Source organism: Abrus precatorius, unplaced genomic scaffold (assembly GCF_003935025.1).
Source record: "Abrus precatorius isolate BTA unplaced genomic scaffold, Abrus_2018 Scaffold3, whole genome shotgun sequence".
NCBI lineage: Eukaryota > Viridiplantae > Streptophyta > Magnoliopsida > Fabales > Fabaceae > Abrus > Abrus precatorius.
Genome location: NW_020874373.1, coordinates 36,520,835 through 36,536,737, shown reverse-complemented (window position 1 = coordinate 36,536,737; position 15,903 = coordinate 36,520,835). Strand labels below are relative to the sequence as shown.

Genomic DNA, 15,903 nt, shown 5'->3' with positions numbered 1-15,903 from the left:
GGGGAACCAATTGCTTGGTGAAGTGGCTGCCTGCCCTTCCTGGATTTTTTAAGCTTAATACAGACGGTTCTATGTCTCAGTCTTTGGGTGCTAGTTGTGGGGGATTAATCTGAGACTCTGCTGGTGCGTTTATTGTGGGTTTCTGTAGAAATCTTGATCCCTGCCATCCTACTGTTGCAGAACTTTGAGGTAATTTTTGGAGCCTCCATTTGGTTTTTGAGAAAAATTTTCAGGCCATTTGGGTGAAATTTAATTCTAAAATTGCCTTATCTTTGATTGTAAATGTTCAGAATAGTAATTATCCCTTTTATTTTGTTATTAGTAAAATAAGAGAGTTGATTACAAGGATTAAGATTACAAGGTTTAGTCATGTGTTTAGGGAAGCTAACCAAAGTGCTAATTGGTTGGCTAAATTAGGCCATGATTTTGGAGTGTTTTTCTCTTGTTTTGATAAGACTCTTCTATCTCTTGAGCCTTTTTTGCACATGGATTCTTTAGGGATCTTGAGGTCTAGGCTGGTAGCCTAGTTTTGTTTTGTTTCTTGGACTTCTGCCTCATTTATTAGCAAAATAAAAATAAAAATTAAGTAATGTAAATTTTTATAATAAATTTTATTTTATATAAAAAAGATTATTATAAATAAAAATTTACAAATTAAAATATATAATAATATTATTTAAATTTTAAAAAATCTATCTATTAAAAAAATAAAATAATAAAACTTAATAAATATTCTCGTGCGGAGTCATCTTTCTCGGATCCTTCCAAATCCCATCTGCGTCCAGATCCTCCTGCTTCATCATTTTTCAATATTCTTCCACCTTTATCATCTCTGTTCCTTTTATCATCACTAGACCCTCTATGACCATGCCCAGCATTGCTGGGGTCATATGCTTGGTTGGCCAGATATGAGAGGGCTGTCACCACATCTCCAATCAGAGGACGAGTGGCAGCCGATTCTTGAATGCACATTGAAGCCACAGCCAGAGCCTGGTAAAGACCCCGCATGGGAAACCGTCCCTGCATATTTGGATCAGCCAACTTTGAAAACTTCCTGCGGTCATTAAACAATGGACGTGCCTGCACAAACATCATAAAATCACCATTACCTCTCCATTTTTATGTACAAGAGCCTACACATGCCAAACTAACTAAGATGACAAGAAAAATAGAGGGCAACCCATGTGACAAGGTTTTGTTCTCCATGGGGCTGGCTGCTGTCAATTGCTTTACGGCCAGTGATCAGCTCTAAGAAGACCACCCCAAAACTATATACATCTGACTTCACAGTTAGTTGACCAGTCATTGCGTACTCAGGAGCACAGTAACCATAAGTTCCCATGACACGTGTAGAAACATGTGATTTGTCACCAACAGGACCAAGTTTTGCAAGACCAAAGTCAGAAAGCTTTGGGTGGTATCCTTCATCAAGTAATATGTTAGATGACTTGAAGTCTCTATAAATGACAGGAGGATTTGCCTTATCATGCAGGTATTCTAATCCTTTTGCAGCACCCGCAGCTATTTTCATCCTAGTGTTCCAATCTAGTGGTTCCTTATCAGGGGGAAGATCTGCACAGTAGTCAATAAATAATGTTAAAGCATCAGTTGTTATCATGACAATTGCATTTTGTTCAAGAAGGCATTAGTTTTGACGTGTAATATGCTGTTTAAAATATACATAATTTCTACTATTAAATTAAGTACGTAAGAATCTCTAAATCATTTTAAATTCAGAATATATATTATCAGGATAATATCACAAGATTTCACTGTTGAATTCATAAAATTTAATGTTTGTAAAATGTTATTGAAGGTGTAAATTTGCCAAGTTTGACACCAAGGTCAGTTGATCCAATGTATATAATCTTTTTAATAACAAAATCTCTTATCTCACTGTTATACCGTGCTTTTTGGCAACCTAAACTGCAAAATAGTGTTTTAAAATATATTGTTGTGTAAAAGAAGTCTTCATTTTTGTTTATTTGAATTCCTGTTTATGGAATTTTGAGCTGAGCTTTAGGCATTCCCATTTTAGTTCTAGCAGGCCATATGTATTGTATCCATAACCTGAAACTCAACCCAATGGTTACCTCTAGTTCATTGCATTATACATGGTGGAAAGACTGCCCACACATAAGAGAGAGTTTGCAGCTATCAATCAATTGGTGCTACCATGCAAAGACTAAGAAGAACATATTTCACAAAGAAATCTACGAGAAAACATCCTGATTATAGCTGGTGATGATTTTATTGAGGAAGTTGCAATCTAATGTTATGTTCATGCCATCCTATGCACAAAATTTTATAGCATCTATGCAACACACTCAAAATTATGTTAAGAAACTTAAATTGCAACCTGCAATCTAAGCGCATGTTTGGAAAAATGGAACTGTGAAAGGTTGTTACAGATTTACAGCTGCTATAAGTAAAAAGAATTTATGAGGAAAAGTCAGTTATGGAGTTGTAGAGACCAGAGTCTCAAACAACATGGATCATCGTATCTTTGATTCTTCCTCTATCTTTTCTGGGAAGCTAACATCCAGAGGAATAGAGTTCAGTAATAAAGCATCTTGTTCTTATTTTCCATATTGGTTTTGGTGTTCAGGATATTAATAGAAGAGAATAGGAATTCCCAGTTTCTTTATATCTGAGAAACATTAACCTAAAAGAAATTATAATCAAAGGATTAGATATAAAGAGCAACACAACCATACAGTGAAGGTGATCTTCCAATGATCCCAATGGCATAAATTCATAAACAAGGAGGCGCTGATCCCCATCTGCACAGTATCCGATGAGATTCACAAGGTTAGGGTGATGTAGAAGACTGAGCATGAGAACCTCCACAAGGAATTCTCTATTCCCCTGAAGACCATTTTTGTCTAACTGTTTAACAGCAACTATCTGCAAAGGTAAATGAAGAAATCTTAAGACTCACTAGTCACTAGAGGTCTCAACCACACAAATTCTGAGCATTTAAGATTAAGGATTGCCTTCTCTCATTGAAATATGAAGTTTTTATTCTGCTACCCCTTTTACTCAGGAAACCATATGCATGGCAATATGGCCACAACAAAAAATAAAAAACTCCCAAAATGACATTGAGAGAGAGAGAGGCAGAAGCATTAGGGATGGGTCAATGTCTTAAGATATCTGATCAAGAAGTAACATGAATTTAAATGTATGAACATTAGCTTTTATTTCCTTATCATCCTCCTAGGCATACACAACAGTGAAATACTAACTTGGGAATATAAAGTACTTTGCCCAACACAATAATACATATATGATATAGATATTTAAACACAGACAATTCATCATTTTTAGGATAGTTATGGAATTATAAGTTCGTCAAAATAATCATAAAAGCATAGCTTTTTTTCCCTATTTCACAACTATATCAAGTAATGATAAACACAATACTAATCAGGCCTTATTCCACTACGTGGGGGTATACGATAATACGGATCAGTCACCATGGATCTGTATTCATTGACAATATTGCAAAATTATGGAACATGGCAAAAGCAAATGATTCTAGGAAGAGGAGAGTGATGGCTTGTGGAAGTAAATCAAGGACTCGACGTTGTGTGAATTGGCGATTCCTGGTTCCATCTGCGACACGTAAAACTCTGTTTACAACCATTATTAATATAGATAATGACACAGAGAGTGAGAGAGAAACAGAAAGTATGAATGTTATGTTATAACATCACTTTGCAAACAAATTTACAATATAAGAAAATCCATACGTGAAGTTGTATCATTTTCAATTCATGTTATAAGAAAATGTCATGAGAAGATATCTAACATAAATATTTACTTATGGAAACGAAACCAATGGTGTTTGCTTATTTATACGTCATTGGCGTTCTGTTACAGCATTACTTTTTTTCACAATTGACACAAAGCCTTTGTGTCAAAACATGCACCGAAAAAGGAACGAAACTAAAACAGGAGCAGATAATGAACGAGAAATTTTAAAAGAGAATGTGAAAAATAGAAAATATTGGTGTAACCTTTTGCGAAGCTTGGTGACAGATATAGTGAACTCTTCAGGAATTGTGCCAAATTCAAGAAGCAGCAATTACAAACGCCAATAGTCCTGCCCGGTTGAAACTTTGTAGCTCACAAAGATGCCACGAGTTTTCTCAATCTAAACTCTCATGCAAACAATTTTGCATGCAAGTTTAACTTTCTTTTCTGGATCCACCTACCTGTTACCTCACACACCTATGTTCCTGTCAAAACTTGTATGTTGCCACAAACACTAGTTTTTCATAAATATAGTTGATAAAAAAACCGAGTTAACGTGCATCAAGATTTTATAATAAAACTATAATTAATCATAATTATAGTTTTCATAATAAGAAGACGCTGCACCTTATACATGTTAGCGTAACTATAATTAATCACAATTATAGTTTTCATAATAAGAAGACGCTGCACCTTATACATGTTAGCGTAACTATAATTAATCATAATTGAGACCGTATTAATTATCATCAAAGTTGCACCATGTCTACCCATTAAACTAAGAACATGAAAAATTTCCAATGAAATTATCAAGTTAATAGCGATTGCTAAGAATTACTTCGGCAATTTATTATAAAACACCAGATAATATGAATATAAGAGCGGTTCACACTAGAGCAAAAGAAAGATACACGTCTAAAAGAAAGAAATTGGAAACATGATTCTCATGAAAAAAAATGAATTTTTTTATATAAACAAGTTATTGAATTTTGTTATTTAGTTTTATAATTAAAGTGATTAAGATGATCGGAGCAAATTATAGAGTTAAAAAAAAAAATACTAGATTAAAATAACAGAGCTGTAAGATCACAAATCATATATCATGTGATCAAGTTCCATGAAATGAGGTGCACACATGATGAAATTAATTGCATTTGTGGTGTTATTGATATGTCATGACATGACGTTAATAGATAAAATTTTTGCGGCAGAGAGGACAAGTAGTGTATCCCATCTCCAACCAAGTGCGGATGCAAGAGGAGTGGAATTGATGAACACACACTCTAGAAGGTTGAATGGACTCTCCATTCTGAAGTTGTTCCATGCAAATGGTGCAATCATCTGTGAAGATTGTAGGTGGTGGCAATGTTGGTCTGTATGTTACCCTCTCATCCCTTACACTTTGAAACTGCAGCGTCGTTGTTTCACAGCGGGGTAATTCCCCAGCCCCTCTTACACTTGTTAACTGTATTTCTCTTCGAATACGTGATATTTCCCTCTCATATCGAGCCCTTAAACTTGTTAACTGTGTTGCTCGTTGATTACGTGATATTTCCCTCTCATTCTCAGCCCTTTCAAATTCTGCAAATGCAAGAAACAAGAACACAAGAAATATGGACCAAGAGTACACAATGCATATAACATAATCAACGTTATAAGGACTTTTCTCATATAAGAAAATCGAAGCTCCAACCGCAGTAACTGTAACCCATCCAATAAAGAATTGGAGCACTAACACAGGCGCCTCAGGTGAGATATGGCTAGACCTCCAAATCAAATAAATTAACAGAAGCATCAGTAACCACAGGCAAATAATGCAGATAGCATAAGCAATTTCATGTGTGATCTTTCTCAATAGAAAGATTACACATGTTGGGAACAATACGACTAACGTTATCGTCAGGGCAACACGGTCCCGAGTCACCATAGGAACTAGGGAAGTAGGTTGCAGTGTAGTGAAAAACGTGGGATTACGTGAAAAAACGAAACCAGAGAGGTAAGTTTAATCTAAGTGATTCCTACGGCGTCGTTAAACCTAAGAGGATATTTTATAAGTAAATTACGTGGTACCTTTAAAACTTTAAAATTTTCGCCCGATAATACTTAGAAATAGGTTTAAGAGATAATTTTATTTAATAATAAATTATATAATAATATATATTTTTTATAACTTATGTGTTTTTCTTTTTTAACTAGTACAATTTTTTGAGTATAATATCCGCAAAAACCGAAGGTTGTTACTTTAATCCGTCAATGTTTACAGTAAAAAGAAAATCATCATTTTTAATTTTCAATTTTACTTGATTCTCTTTATTAACATGCAAACTGGAATTGTAAGACCAATTCTAATTCAGATAATATCATTCCTCGTCCTTTAACACGATTCCTGTCCCAATGTCACAGCCAAGTCTTTAACACTGGATGTTGAAAAGCGTAACGAGTAAATGGGTAGGTTTGATCCTTTCTCACAAGCGAGCATGCTTCAAAATTCAGAATCAATAAATAGAAACAAAGAATGCCTACTAAATTCATTTAAATTCACAAAAGCATTTTCAGTGATCCAAAGACTAGCATAACACCAAACCAAAACTGTCATGTTATCAAGAAAGCAATCACCCCATCAATATTTTATAATAGTCTCCAATTGTGCTGGTCATGCTTATGCTGTTGAAAAGTAAAAAAAAAGCACATGCGAATAATAAAGGAAAATGCGTACAATTTAAAAATTTGGTGCCTAACGCGTTTTTGAAAATTGAGCGTTTCATTTGCCTATATAAAGGAAACAATGATAGGCAAAATATGCAGAACAACTGAAAATATTCAGAGAGCAAAAACAGAGAAAATAGTTTAGCTTCTAAGTACAATTGGGTTATGGGTTGTGAATGGTTGTGAGTTATTTTTTAGTGTTTTGTAAACACCGAGTGTATTCCCTTTTTTTAGTAAAATATCTGCAGTAGTCCGGAGACGTAGGCATTATTGGCCGAACTCCGTTATCAATTTTGTGTGTTCAATATTCCACATTTATTTTTCACTTCAACAAATCTGACGTTACAAGAAAGTTCAGCATAATTTTCTCAACAACTGGTATCAGAGCTGGTCCAAAATTCTACAATTTTGTGATTACTATTCATGTGAATAGTAAATTTAATTTTGCAATTACTGTTCATGCGAATAGTATTGTTTGAAAACTTTCGATTTACAAATTGTGATTACTATTCATGTGAATAGTAAATTTAATTTTGCAATGTTCATGTAAATAGTACTGTTCGAAATTTTTTGCAAATTTGTGATTACTATTCATGTGAATAGTAAATTTAATTTTGCAATTATTGTTCATGCGAATAGTACTGTTTAAAAAATTTTGATTTGCAAATTGTGATTACTATTTATGAATAGTGAAATTACTGTTCATGAATAGTTAATCGTGAATAGTAAAAAATTTGTCGGCGTTACAAATTTATTTACAGACATGTTCTAAACACAGTGGTTTACAGAAATTGTCAGAAACGATCCTAAGGAGAAGCCAAATTTGAGTGGAAGTGATGGCCGCAGACGAAAGAAAGGTGAAAATCGATAAGTTCGATGGTGCAGACTTTGGCTTTTGGAAAATGCAAATAGAGGACTATTTTTATCAGAAAGGCATGCATGAACCTCTCACAGGCAAGAAACCAGAGTCTATGAAGGAAGAAGACTGGAAACTTCTGGACAGAAAAGCTCTTGGAGTCATCCGATTAACATTATCCCGTAATGTTGCTTTCAATATAGCAAAAGAAAAGACTACGGCAGATCTTATGAAGGCTCTTGAAAGCATGTACAAAAAGCCATCAGCCTCAAACAAAGTTCATTTGATGAGGCGGTTGTTCAACTTACGGATGGCAGAAGGCGCCTCAACGGCGCAACATCTAAATGAACTCAACACTGTCACAACCCAATTGAGTTCAGTTGGAATCAATTTCGATGATGAAGTACGGGCTTTAATTCTCTTATCTTCCTTGCCTGAGAGTTGGAATGCTACTGTCACAGCTGTGAGTAGCTCATCGGGAAGCAATAAGTTGAAATTTGATGATGTTCGTGATTTGGTTCTCAGTGAAGAGATCCGCCGTAGAGAGTCGGGTGAATCATCAACCTCTTCAGTATTGCATACAGAGTCAAGAGGCAGAAGTTCAACCAGAGGAAGAGGACGCAGTAAATCAAAGGTGAGGCGTTCTAAGTCCAAAAATCATCATAGCTCCAACAACTCAAAGACTATTGAGTGTTGGAATTGCGGGAAGACAGGACACTACAAAAATCAGTGCAGGAGTGCACCGAAGAATCAGGAGGCGAAAGAAGAGGCAAATGTTGCTTCCACCTCTGGAAGAGATGATGCATTGATATGTTCTTTAGAGAGCAAGGAGGAGTCTTAGGTGTTAGACTCTGGAGCATCTTTTCATGCCACTTCGCAGAAAGAATTCTTCAAGAATTATGTTTCCGGAAACCTTGGTAAAGTTTATCTTGGTAATGACCAATCATGTGAGATTGTGGGCAAAGGTATAGTGAAGATTAAGTTGAATGGGTCTGTATGGGAATTGAAAAATGTCAGACATATTCCCGACCTAACGAAAAGCTTAATCTCAGTAAGCCAATTGGCCAGTGAAGGTTACGCAACAGTCTTCTACAGTGATAAAAATCATGCACTCAAACGGAAAACTACCAGGTCTTCAGTCAGTAGAAATTGACATGTGTGAAGACTGTATACTTGGAAAGCAGAAATGAGTCAGCTTTCAAACAAGTGGAAGAACCCCAAAGAAAGAAAGACTTTAGCTTGTTCACTCTGATGTTTGGGGTCCAACAACTGTCCCATCCATTAGTGGAAAACGATACTTTGTGACTTTTATTGATGATCACTCCAGAAAGGTATAGGTATACTTTCTAAAATATAAGTCTGAAGTATTTGAGGCTTTCAAGATGTGGAAAGCTATGGTAGAAACTGAGACAGGATTGAAGATTAAGAAGATCAGAATTGACAATGGTAGTGAATATGAAGACACCAGATTCAAGAAGTTTTACTATGAGCACGGGATCAGAATGAAGAGGACCGTGCCAGGTACGCCTCAACACAATGGTGTAGCTGAGGGTATGAATTGAACATTGACTGAAAGAGCCAGAAGCTTGCGTTTACAGTCAGGCTTACCAAAGAAATTATGGGCAGAAGCAGTCAACACAGCAGCTTACTTGATCAACCGAGGTCAATCGGTACCATTGGAGCACAAAATACCAGAAGAGGTATGGAGCGGAAAAGAGGTAAAACTCTCATATCTTAGAGTTTTTGGCTGCGTAGCATATGTGCACTTTAGTGATCAAGGAAGGAATAAGCTTGATCCCAAATCAAAGAAGTGCACTTTCATCGGTTATGGTGAGGATGAGTTTGGCTACCGCCTATGAGATGATGAAAATAGAAAGATGATCCGTAGCAGAGATGTAATCTTTAATGAAAGAGTGATGTACAAGGACAAGCATAACATGGGTGCTAACAATTCAGAACAAATTGAGCCAGCGCATGTAGAACTTGACGATGTCCTTGAAAGTTCTATAGTTTATAATCCTCAACCAGAGGAATCAACTGGAGAAAGCAGTGAGCAGCAGTCTGAAATATCAGAGCTTCCTACTCCAACTCCTGTATTGAGAAGGTCTTCTCGACCTCATGTTCCTAACAGGAGATACATGCACTACATGTTGTTCACTGATGGAGGAGAGCCTGAAGATTATGAAGAAGCATGTCAAACTATAGATGCCACCAAGTGGGAGCTTGCTATGAAAGATGAGATGAAGTCTTTGATCTCTAATCAGACATGGGAACTAGCTGAGTTACCTATGGGAAAAAAGGTACTTCACAACAAATGGGTGTATCGGGTGAAGGAGGACCATGATGGCTCCAAAAGATACAAAGTCTGGCTAGTTGTCAAAGGATTTCAGCAAAAGGAAAGAGTCGACTACACAGAGATTTTTACACCAGTTGTGAAGCTCAATACTATCAGGTCTGTGTTAAGTATTGTTGCTAGTGAAGAGCTATACTTGGAGCAGTTGGACGTGAAGACTGCATTTCTTCACAGAAATCTAGATGAGATCTACATGCATCAACCTGAAGGCTTCTTAGAGAAAGGGAAGGAGCATATGGTGTGCAGATTAAAGAAGAGTTTGTATGGCCTAAAACAAGCGCCAAGACAGTGGTATATGAAGTTTGAAAGCTTCATGCACAGGGAAGGCTTCAAGAAGTGCAATGCTGACCACTGTTGTTTCTTCAAGAGGTATAACTCCAGTTATATCATTTTGCTATTTTATATTGATGATATGTTAGTAGTAGGTCCAGACATGGCCGAGATCAGAAATTTGAAGATGCAGCTGTCAAAAGAGTTTGACATGAAAGACTTGGGTCCAGCAAAGAAGATCCTTGGAATGCAAATCACGAGAGATAAGCAAAAGGGAACTTTGCAGTTATCTCAAGTGGAGTACATCAACCGTGTTTTGCAAATATTCAACATGAGCAATCCCAAGAAAGGAGTGTTTTGCACAGTGACAGTCAGAGTGCAATACATCTGGCAAAAAATTCAGCATTTCACTCTAGAACCAAGAACATTGACATATGTTACCACTTCATCAGATCTCTGCTTGAGGATGAAGTGCTGACATCGAAAAAGATTATAGGAAGCAAGAACCCAGCAGACATGCTAACAAAGGTGGTGACCATTGACAAACTGAAGTTGTGTTGCATTGATTGAGGTGTGAAGACAGATTGAAATCAGTCTTCAAATGGGAGATTGTTGAAAAGTAAAAAAAAAGCACATGCGAAGAAGAAAGAAAAACGTGTACAATTTGAAAATTCGGTGCCTAACGCGTTTTGAAAATTCGGTGCCTAACGCGTTTTTGAAAATTGAGCGTTTCATTTGCCTATATAAAGGAAACAATGAAAGGCAAAATATGCAGAACAACTGAAAATATTCAGAGAAAAAAAACAGAGAAAATAGTTTAGTTTCTGGGTACAATTGGGTTACGGGTTGTGAATAGTTGTGAGTCATTTTTGAGTGTTTTGTAAACACCGAGTGTATTCCCTTTCTTTAGTAAAATATCTGCAGTAGTCCGGAGACGTAGGCATTATTGGCCGAACTCCGTTATCAATTTTGTGTGTGCAATATTCCGCATTTATTTTTTACTTCCACAAATCTGACGTTACAAGAAAGTTCAGCGTAATTTTCTCAACACATGCAATCACCCCAAATGCCTAGAAAGAAAGAAAATAAAAATTCAAAAACAACTAAATCTCTCAATCAAACTTTATCAATCATTTCATCTTCCTCTTGGCTTCCTTTCTCACCATTCAAGGTTGATGCTCTTGTGCTGTTGAGCACAGAACCAGAGCACAAAGTCAAGAGAAGTTAGCACGGTAAAGAGGAAGAAAAACCTATGTGCCCCATATTCAAGTTATTGGGAATCCATCCTGCTCTCTCTCCCTTGCTGTGATTCCCGTCACCACGTACACTAGCTGACATAGTTTCGAAGAGAAATTGAAGCCATGCAAAAGGAACTTCCAAAGCTTTTTATGCCATGTAGTGTTTGTCCACTAAAGAACTCCAATTGACCGATATACCTGAAAACTTCCCAGCACCAACCAAAACATACATGGATTTACCAAAATATTTCAAAGAATTAACCTTCTCTCCAACTTAACCCGTTTGAGTTTTTCAAGCTCTGTCCCAATAGCACCAGTTGCCAACATAGCTAACATTCCAATAATCAGGCAAACTCTCATTCATTGAAGATCAGTTGATCCCTTAGGTTGCCGGTAAATCTTCCTACCACCGAAACAAGGATTTGAAATAAATTTCTTTGCATGAAAAGGACAAAACAAGAGCATTATTATTTGTTGAGGAAGCAAAATGTGTGTTGAGAATGCTACCAGTTTAGGGAAAGAGTCCATTATGAAAAGGAGGGTTGAAATAGACACATTGATTCCTTTTTGTTTATATGATTTTTAGTGAACTGTATGCATCAAAAGGTGCATGTACAGCTCTTTAAGGTGTAAAATTAAATCCTAATCAATTGACTTTATCGAGAAAGATTACTTTTTTTAGGCCAATAGGTCCATAGTGAACTATCAATCAATTTATTGGCATTCTGCTATTTCTCACAGTAAGGGGAGAGAGCAGGATAGATTCCCAATAACTTGAATATGGGTCACCTGGATTGGTTTTTTTCCTAGTAATGCTAACTTCTCTTGACCTTGTGCTCTACTTGTTTTGTGCTCGGTGGTACAAGAGCATCAACCTTGAAGACGTAAGAAGGGAAGCCAAGAGGAAGATGAAATAATTGATAAAATTAATTATGAACAATGGGGGTGTCTAAAATCATTGGAATGTTAACTATGCTGGCAGAGTTGCAGTGTTACAAAGTTTGAAAGACTCAAACTGGTTAAACATGTGAGAAGGCTAATTAGTTGACTATATTTTAGTAAATCCCACAATATGTTCTTGTTGGTGCTTCAGAATTCTTTAGGTAGGTCAATTGAAATTCTTTAATGGGCACGCCTTAGATGGCCACAACCGCGTGGTTTGAGCAAAGACTGCCAAGATGTCAGCCACAGCAGCCCCAAGCGCTATTCAATGAAATTGAAATGTCTTTCAACATGCATCTTCTAATGCCATCAAATTCAATAGAAAAGAATAGAATAGTATGAATAGAATACCACGACAAAAATGAGCTAAAATATCGAGCATGTTAAATATCGACCCCAGCAAGAACCATTGAGGAAGGCTCCAATGAGTGAGAATATGTAAACGGTTCCCATCCACTTGCTCACATTATTAGCAGCCTCGACACTGTCTTGATCCAGCACTCGGATCAGAAACAGAACCAACTTCACTCCAACTCCAAAGAATGCTAGTGTAGCTAGTGCTTGATTTCCTGCATCCATTTTTCACAACAATATTAAATCACACCCAGTTCACACAAATAAGATGCTTGCATTTGTATGAGTGACTCAATTGATCTTATGGCACACAACAAAAATCAGTGATAAAATATTAAACTGTCAAATTGTTTTTCTATTTAACAGTAACACAGCCCCCCTTTCTGAAAGCAACACTTTTTATCTATTAAGAATAACTGACCTCAACCGCTTCAACATTCAAGGGCTAGACAGTGTGTGAAATGGCATTCCTGGTTCCACCTGCGACACGTAAAACTCTGTTTAAAACCATTGTTGATATAGATAATGACACAGAGTGAGAGAGAAAACACAAAGCATGAATGTTCTGTCATAAAATCACCGTGCAAATATGTTTATATAATAAAATCCATACGGGAGGTTGTATTGTTCTCAATTCATGTGACACGCAAAGGTCATGAGAATATATCTAATATAAATATATACTTATTCAGTTTTAGTAGGTAAGCTAGTCCTTTTTAACAGAGTCATGCCTTTGAGTGTGTTCCTATTTTTACGGTAAGCACCTATATTGTGGTGATGTTAAAAAAGGAACCACTAACATGGAAGCGGAGGCTAAAGATCTGCATAGGAGCAGCACATGAACTACACTACCAGCACATGGCGACATAAATCCGACTAAAAGTCTTTTGGATGGCAACATGGTTCCTAAACTAGCAGACTTTCGGCTTTGTTTAGGTTATTTAACTAATACGATTTGGAGATAGAAAGACATGATTAATCGATATGGGGATAGAAACCGATAAACATATTAAAAAAAAAATACAAATTGGGACATCAAGTTACTTGATTGCAGGAAAATCCCAAGATACGATTTTGTGATGAGTGGACAAAATATTCTCGTGATGAGATGCTTCCCTTCTGACTCGGGAGTGAGAGTGAAGCATTAATAGAAGTGTACACAACTGGGGCTATATATACTATCCCCCAACAGAGTTCCATTTACTGAATTGCATTGCACTATAATTTCTATACTGTGTTGTTCTTCACCACTCAATCATATGTTTGCATTACATAATATAATTATCATAAGAAAAAAAAAAAAAAAAAAAAGCTGCAGCAAATTTTACGGATTTTGGCTTTGGGGTATATTATTAGGAGGTGACGGAGAAAAATGAGGGATCCAAGTTGAAGGGTCTCCTAAATTCAAAGCAGGTGGTGGTGGTGGTGGTGGAGAAAGATGAGAAAGAGAAGGTATATGAGGTACCCAAGTGGTAGGGTCTCCTAATTTGAATGGAGGAGAAGGTGTTGGAGGATATGAAGGGAGTGGTGGAAATGGAAAAGGTAAAGATGGTGGTAAGGTTGGGAATGGCAGTGAGGGAAAGGGAGGGATTGGTAATGATGGAAAAGGAGGCAACGGTAGCTGAGGAATGGGTGGCCATGGGAATCCATAAGGTGGAAGATAAGGGAAATAGAATTTTGAAGAGTTGAAAGAGCTCCTAGTTGTACCACATAAGGTAGTGTTCTTCTTAGGTGGCTTGTACTCAAAGCACTCAAGGTGTACACACACAAGTTGTCTTGTTTTGATTTCACCGATATCTCACGTGTTGTGCTCTTTAGAAAGGGAACGTTGCAAATGGGAGATGAGGTCCTTATCAAGCTTGCTTGGCACATTGACACAATTGCTGAACCATCCATGCAATTAACTCCATCCACTGGTGGTATCTCCAACTTGTACACTCCATATTGGTCTGTGGTTCTGTTCACTGAGAAGCTTATCTGCTCGCTGGTTTTTGGTGAGGTTGCTCTAAATCTGCACTGTATGTGAACCTCAACACCTGATTAATTGGAACAAACCAATGAAACACTGCATTTCAAAATCCCAACTCTACCAAGCTTTCATTGCCTTACCTTGCAAGAAGTAACTCTCTTTAGAAAAACTGCTGCTTGAGCAGGTGTCACAATAAACAACTCCCACTACACTGATCCGTGAGATATTAGGAGATTGCGCAATGACCACAAATGGGCAACTAAAAAGAGATGTGAGAAGAAGAATAAGAAGATGGAAAACAAGTGGATCCATGGAAGGAATTGAAGCAGAAGAGTGAAGGCGAAGAAGCTTCCACAAAACTAAAACATCTTTGTGATGGTTGGCAGTGGCAAGTGAGTGCAAGTGTAACAATATTTTATAGTGAGAGAGTGTGGTGTGTACATAGAAGGAACCCGTGAGTGTGTAGTGGTAGTAGGACCAACTACAATAAGAGAGCTAAAATTGTTAAATGTATTCACTACAAACAAAGACATGTGAAGGTGGTGTTGGCAGAATATGGTTGGCAAGGAAGCAGAGATTTGGAAGGTCATTATACCAAAACATATAGTCAGGTTCATTTGTATTTTTATTTATTATTGATGGGAAGAAAGCGCATTGGGTCACACAGACACATATTTTAGAGCAATTTAATTTCATGCTCTATGCCATTTGTCAAGCGAATATGTTCAACCAGTTAGACTTAGACGTGACTGTAGATAACGGGGAAATCTGTAATGTTAAGTGCAAATTTTAACTTGCTCTTGCCAGATCTGCAGAAGACACGTTGTATTTGGGTGTCTTCAAATTATTGGATAATGGGGATTTTAGACAATAAGCACGTTATGGTGAAAGCTAGCTTGTTAATTTATGGGATCTCTGATAACTAAAGATAACAATAAGCACGTTCTTAATTTTGACCTAACACAATGTGATCACCCATAATTGAAATAGAGGACCTAATTTCTAGTTTTAATAAGATTTTGAATTTTACTTGTCAAAAGAATTATCTTGTGAATTGTTTTGAAGTACCATTTATTCAAATAATCAAACATAACTAATTAAGCATCTGACTGAATATTAATTAATCATAATTCCTATCATATGCCCTCATTAAACCTTTAATTTAATTCAGCATAAATAAAATTGTATAAACAATAAAGCCACAATTTTTTTCTGAAATTATAAAGGTTAAATTGTAGTTTTTTACTATGTAAGTTGTTTTAATTTCATTTTTCTTGCATAATAATAAGTTTGAACGCCATAGTTCGGCCTTATAGTCCACGCATGCGATACACATATTAGTTATGCTATCGAGAGACCAGTTTGCGCACATTAAATAAAATGATACGCTTCTATCATTTTCGTAAACAGTTGTGGATATATAAGACAAGTTGGTACAATCTGTTTTGAAGTAATT

General features: G+C 36.6%; 3 protein-coding genes across 3 annotated transcripts; all 3 read right to left on the bottom strand.

Annotated features, from left to right (window-relative positions):
- Positions 1–494: 494 nt before the first annotated feature.
- On the bottom strand, positions 495–2,904 carry LOC113862614 (serine/threonine-protein kinase PBS1-like). The gene is made up of 4 exons (XM_027495690.1): positions 2,718–2,904; positions 1,181–1,572; positions 723–1,080; positions 495–553 (listed from the first exon to the last, which is right to left on the bottom strand). Exons 1-4 carry the CDS (start codon positions 2,836–2,838, stop codon positions 495–497), a joined length of 930 nt encoding a protein of 309 aa, XP_027351491.1. The 5' UTR covers positions 2,839–2,904.
- A 2,041-nt stretch (positions 2,905–4,945) lies between these two features.
- On the bottom strand, positions 4,946–5,471 carry LOC113862613 (RING-H2 finger protein ATL64-like). The gene is made up of 2 exons (XM_027495689.1): positions 5,453–5,471; positions 4,946–5,340 (listed from the first exon to the last, which is right to left on the bottom strand). Exons 1-2 carry the CDS (start codon positions 5,469–5,471, stop codon positions 4,946–4,948), a joined length of 414 nt encoding a protein of 137 aa, XP_027351490.1.
- An 8,331-nt stretch (positions 5,472–13,802) lies between these two features.
- On the bottom strand, positions 13,803–14,759 carry LOC113862612 (inverted formin-2-like). Its single transcript, XM_027495688.1, is given in 3 exon segments — positions 13,803–14,221; positions 14,224–14,514; positions 14,588–14,759. Coding segments are annotated over 3 exon segments (882 nt in total).
- Positions 14,760–15,903: the final 1,144 nt, after the last annotated feature.

What these genes read in the sequence shown, in the direction of transcription:
- LOC113862614 (XM_027495690.1), bottom strand. Translation starts at nt 2,838, where the DNA reads ATGCTCAGTCTTCTACATCACCCTAACCTTGTGAATCTCATCGGATAC. An exon ending in ATTGGAAGATCACCTTCACT is followed by an intron (nt 1,573 to 2,717) that starts GTATGGTTGTGT and finishes ACTACTGTGCAG; the next exon opens with ATCTTCCCCCTGATAAGGAA. An exon ending in CGCACGAGAATATTTATTAA is followed by an intron (nt 554 to 722) that starts GTTTTATTATTT and finishes CTAATAAATGAG; the next exon opens with GCAGAAGTCCAAGAAACAAA.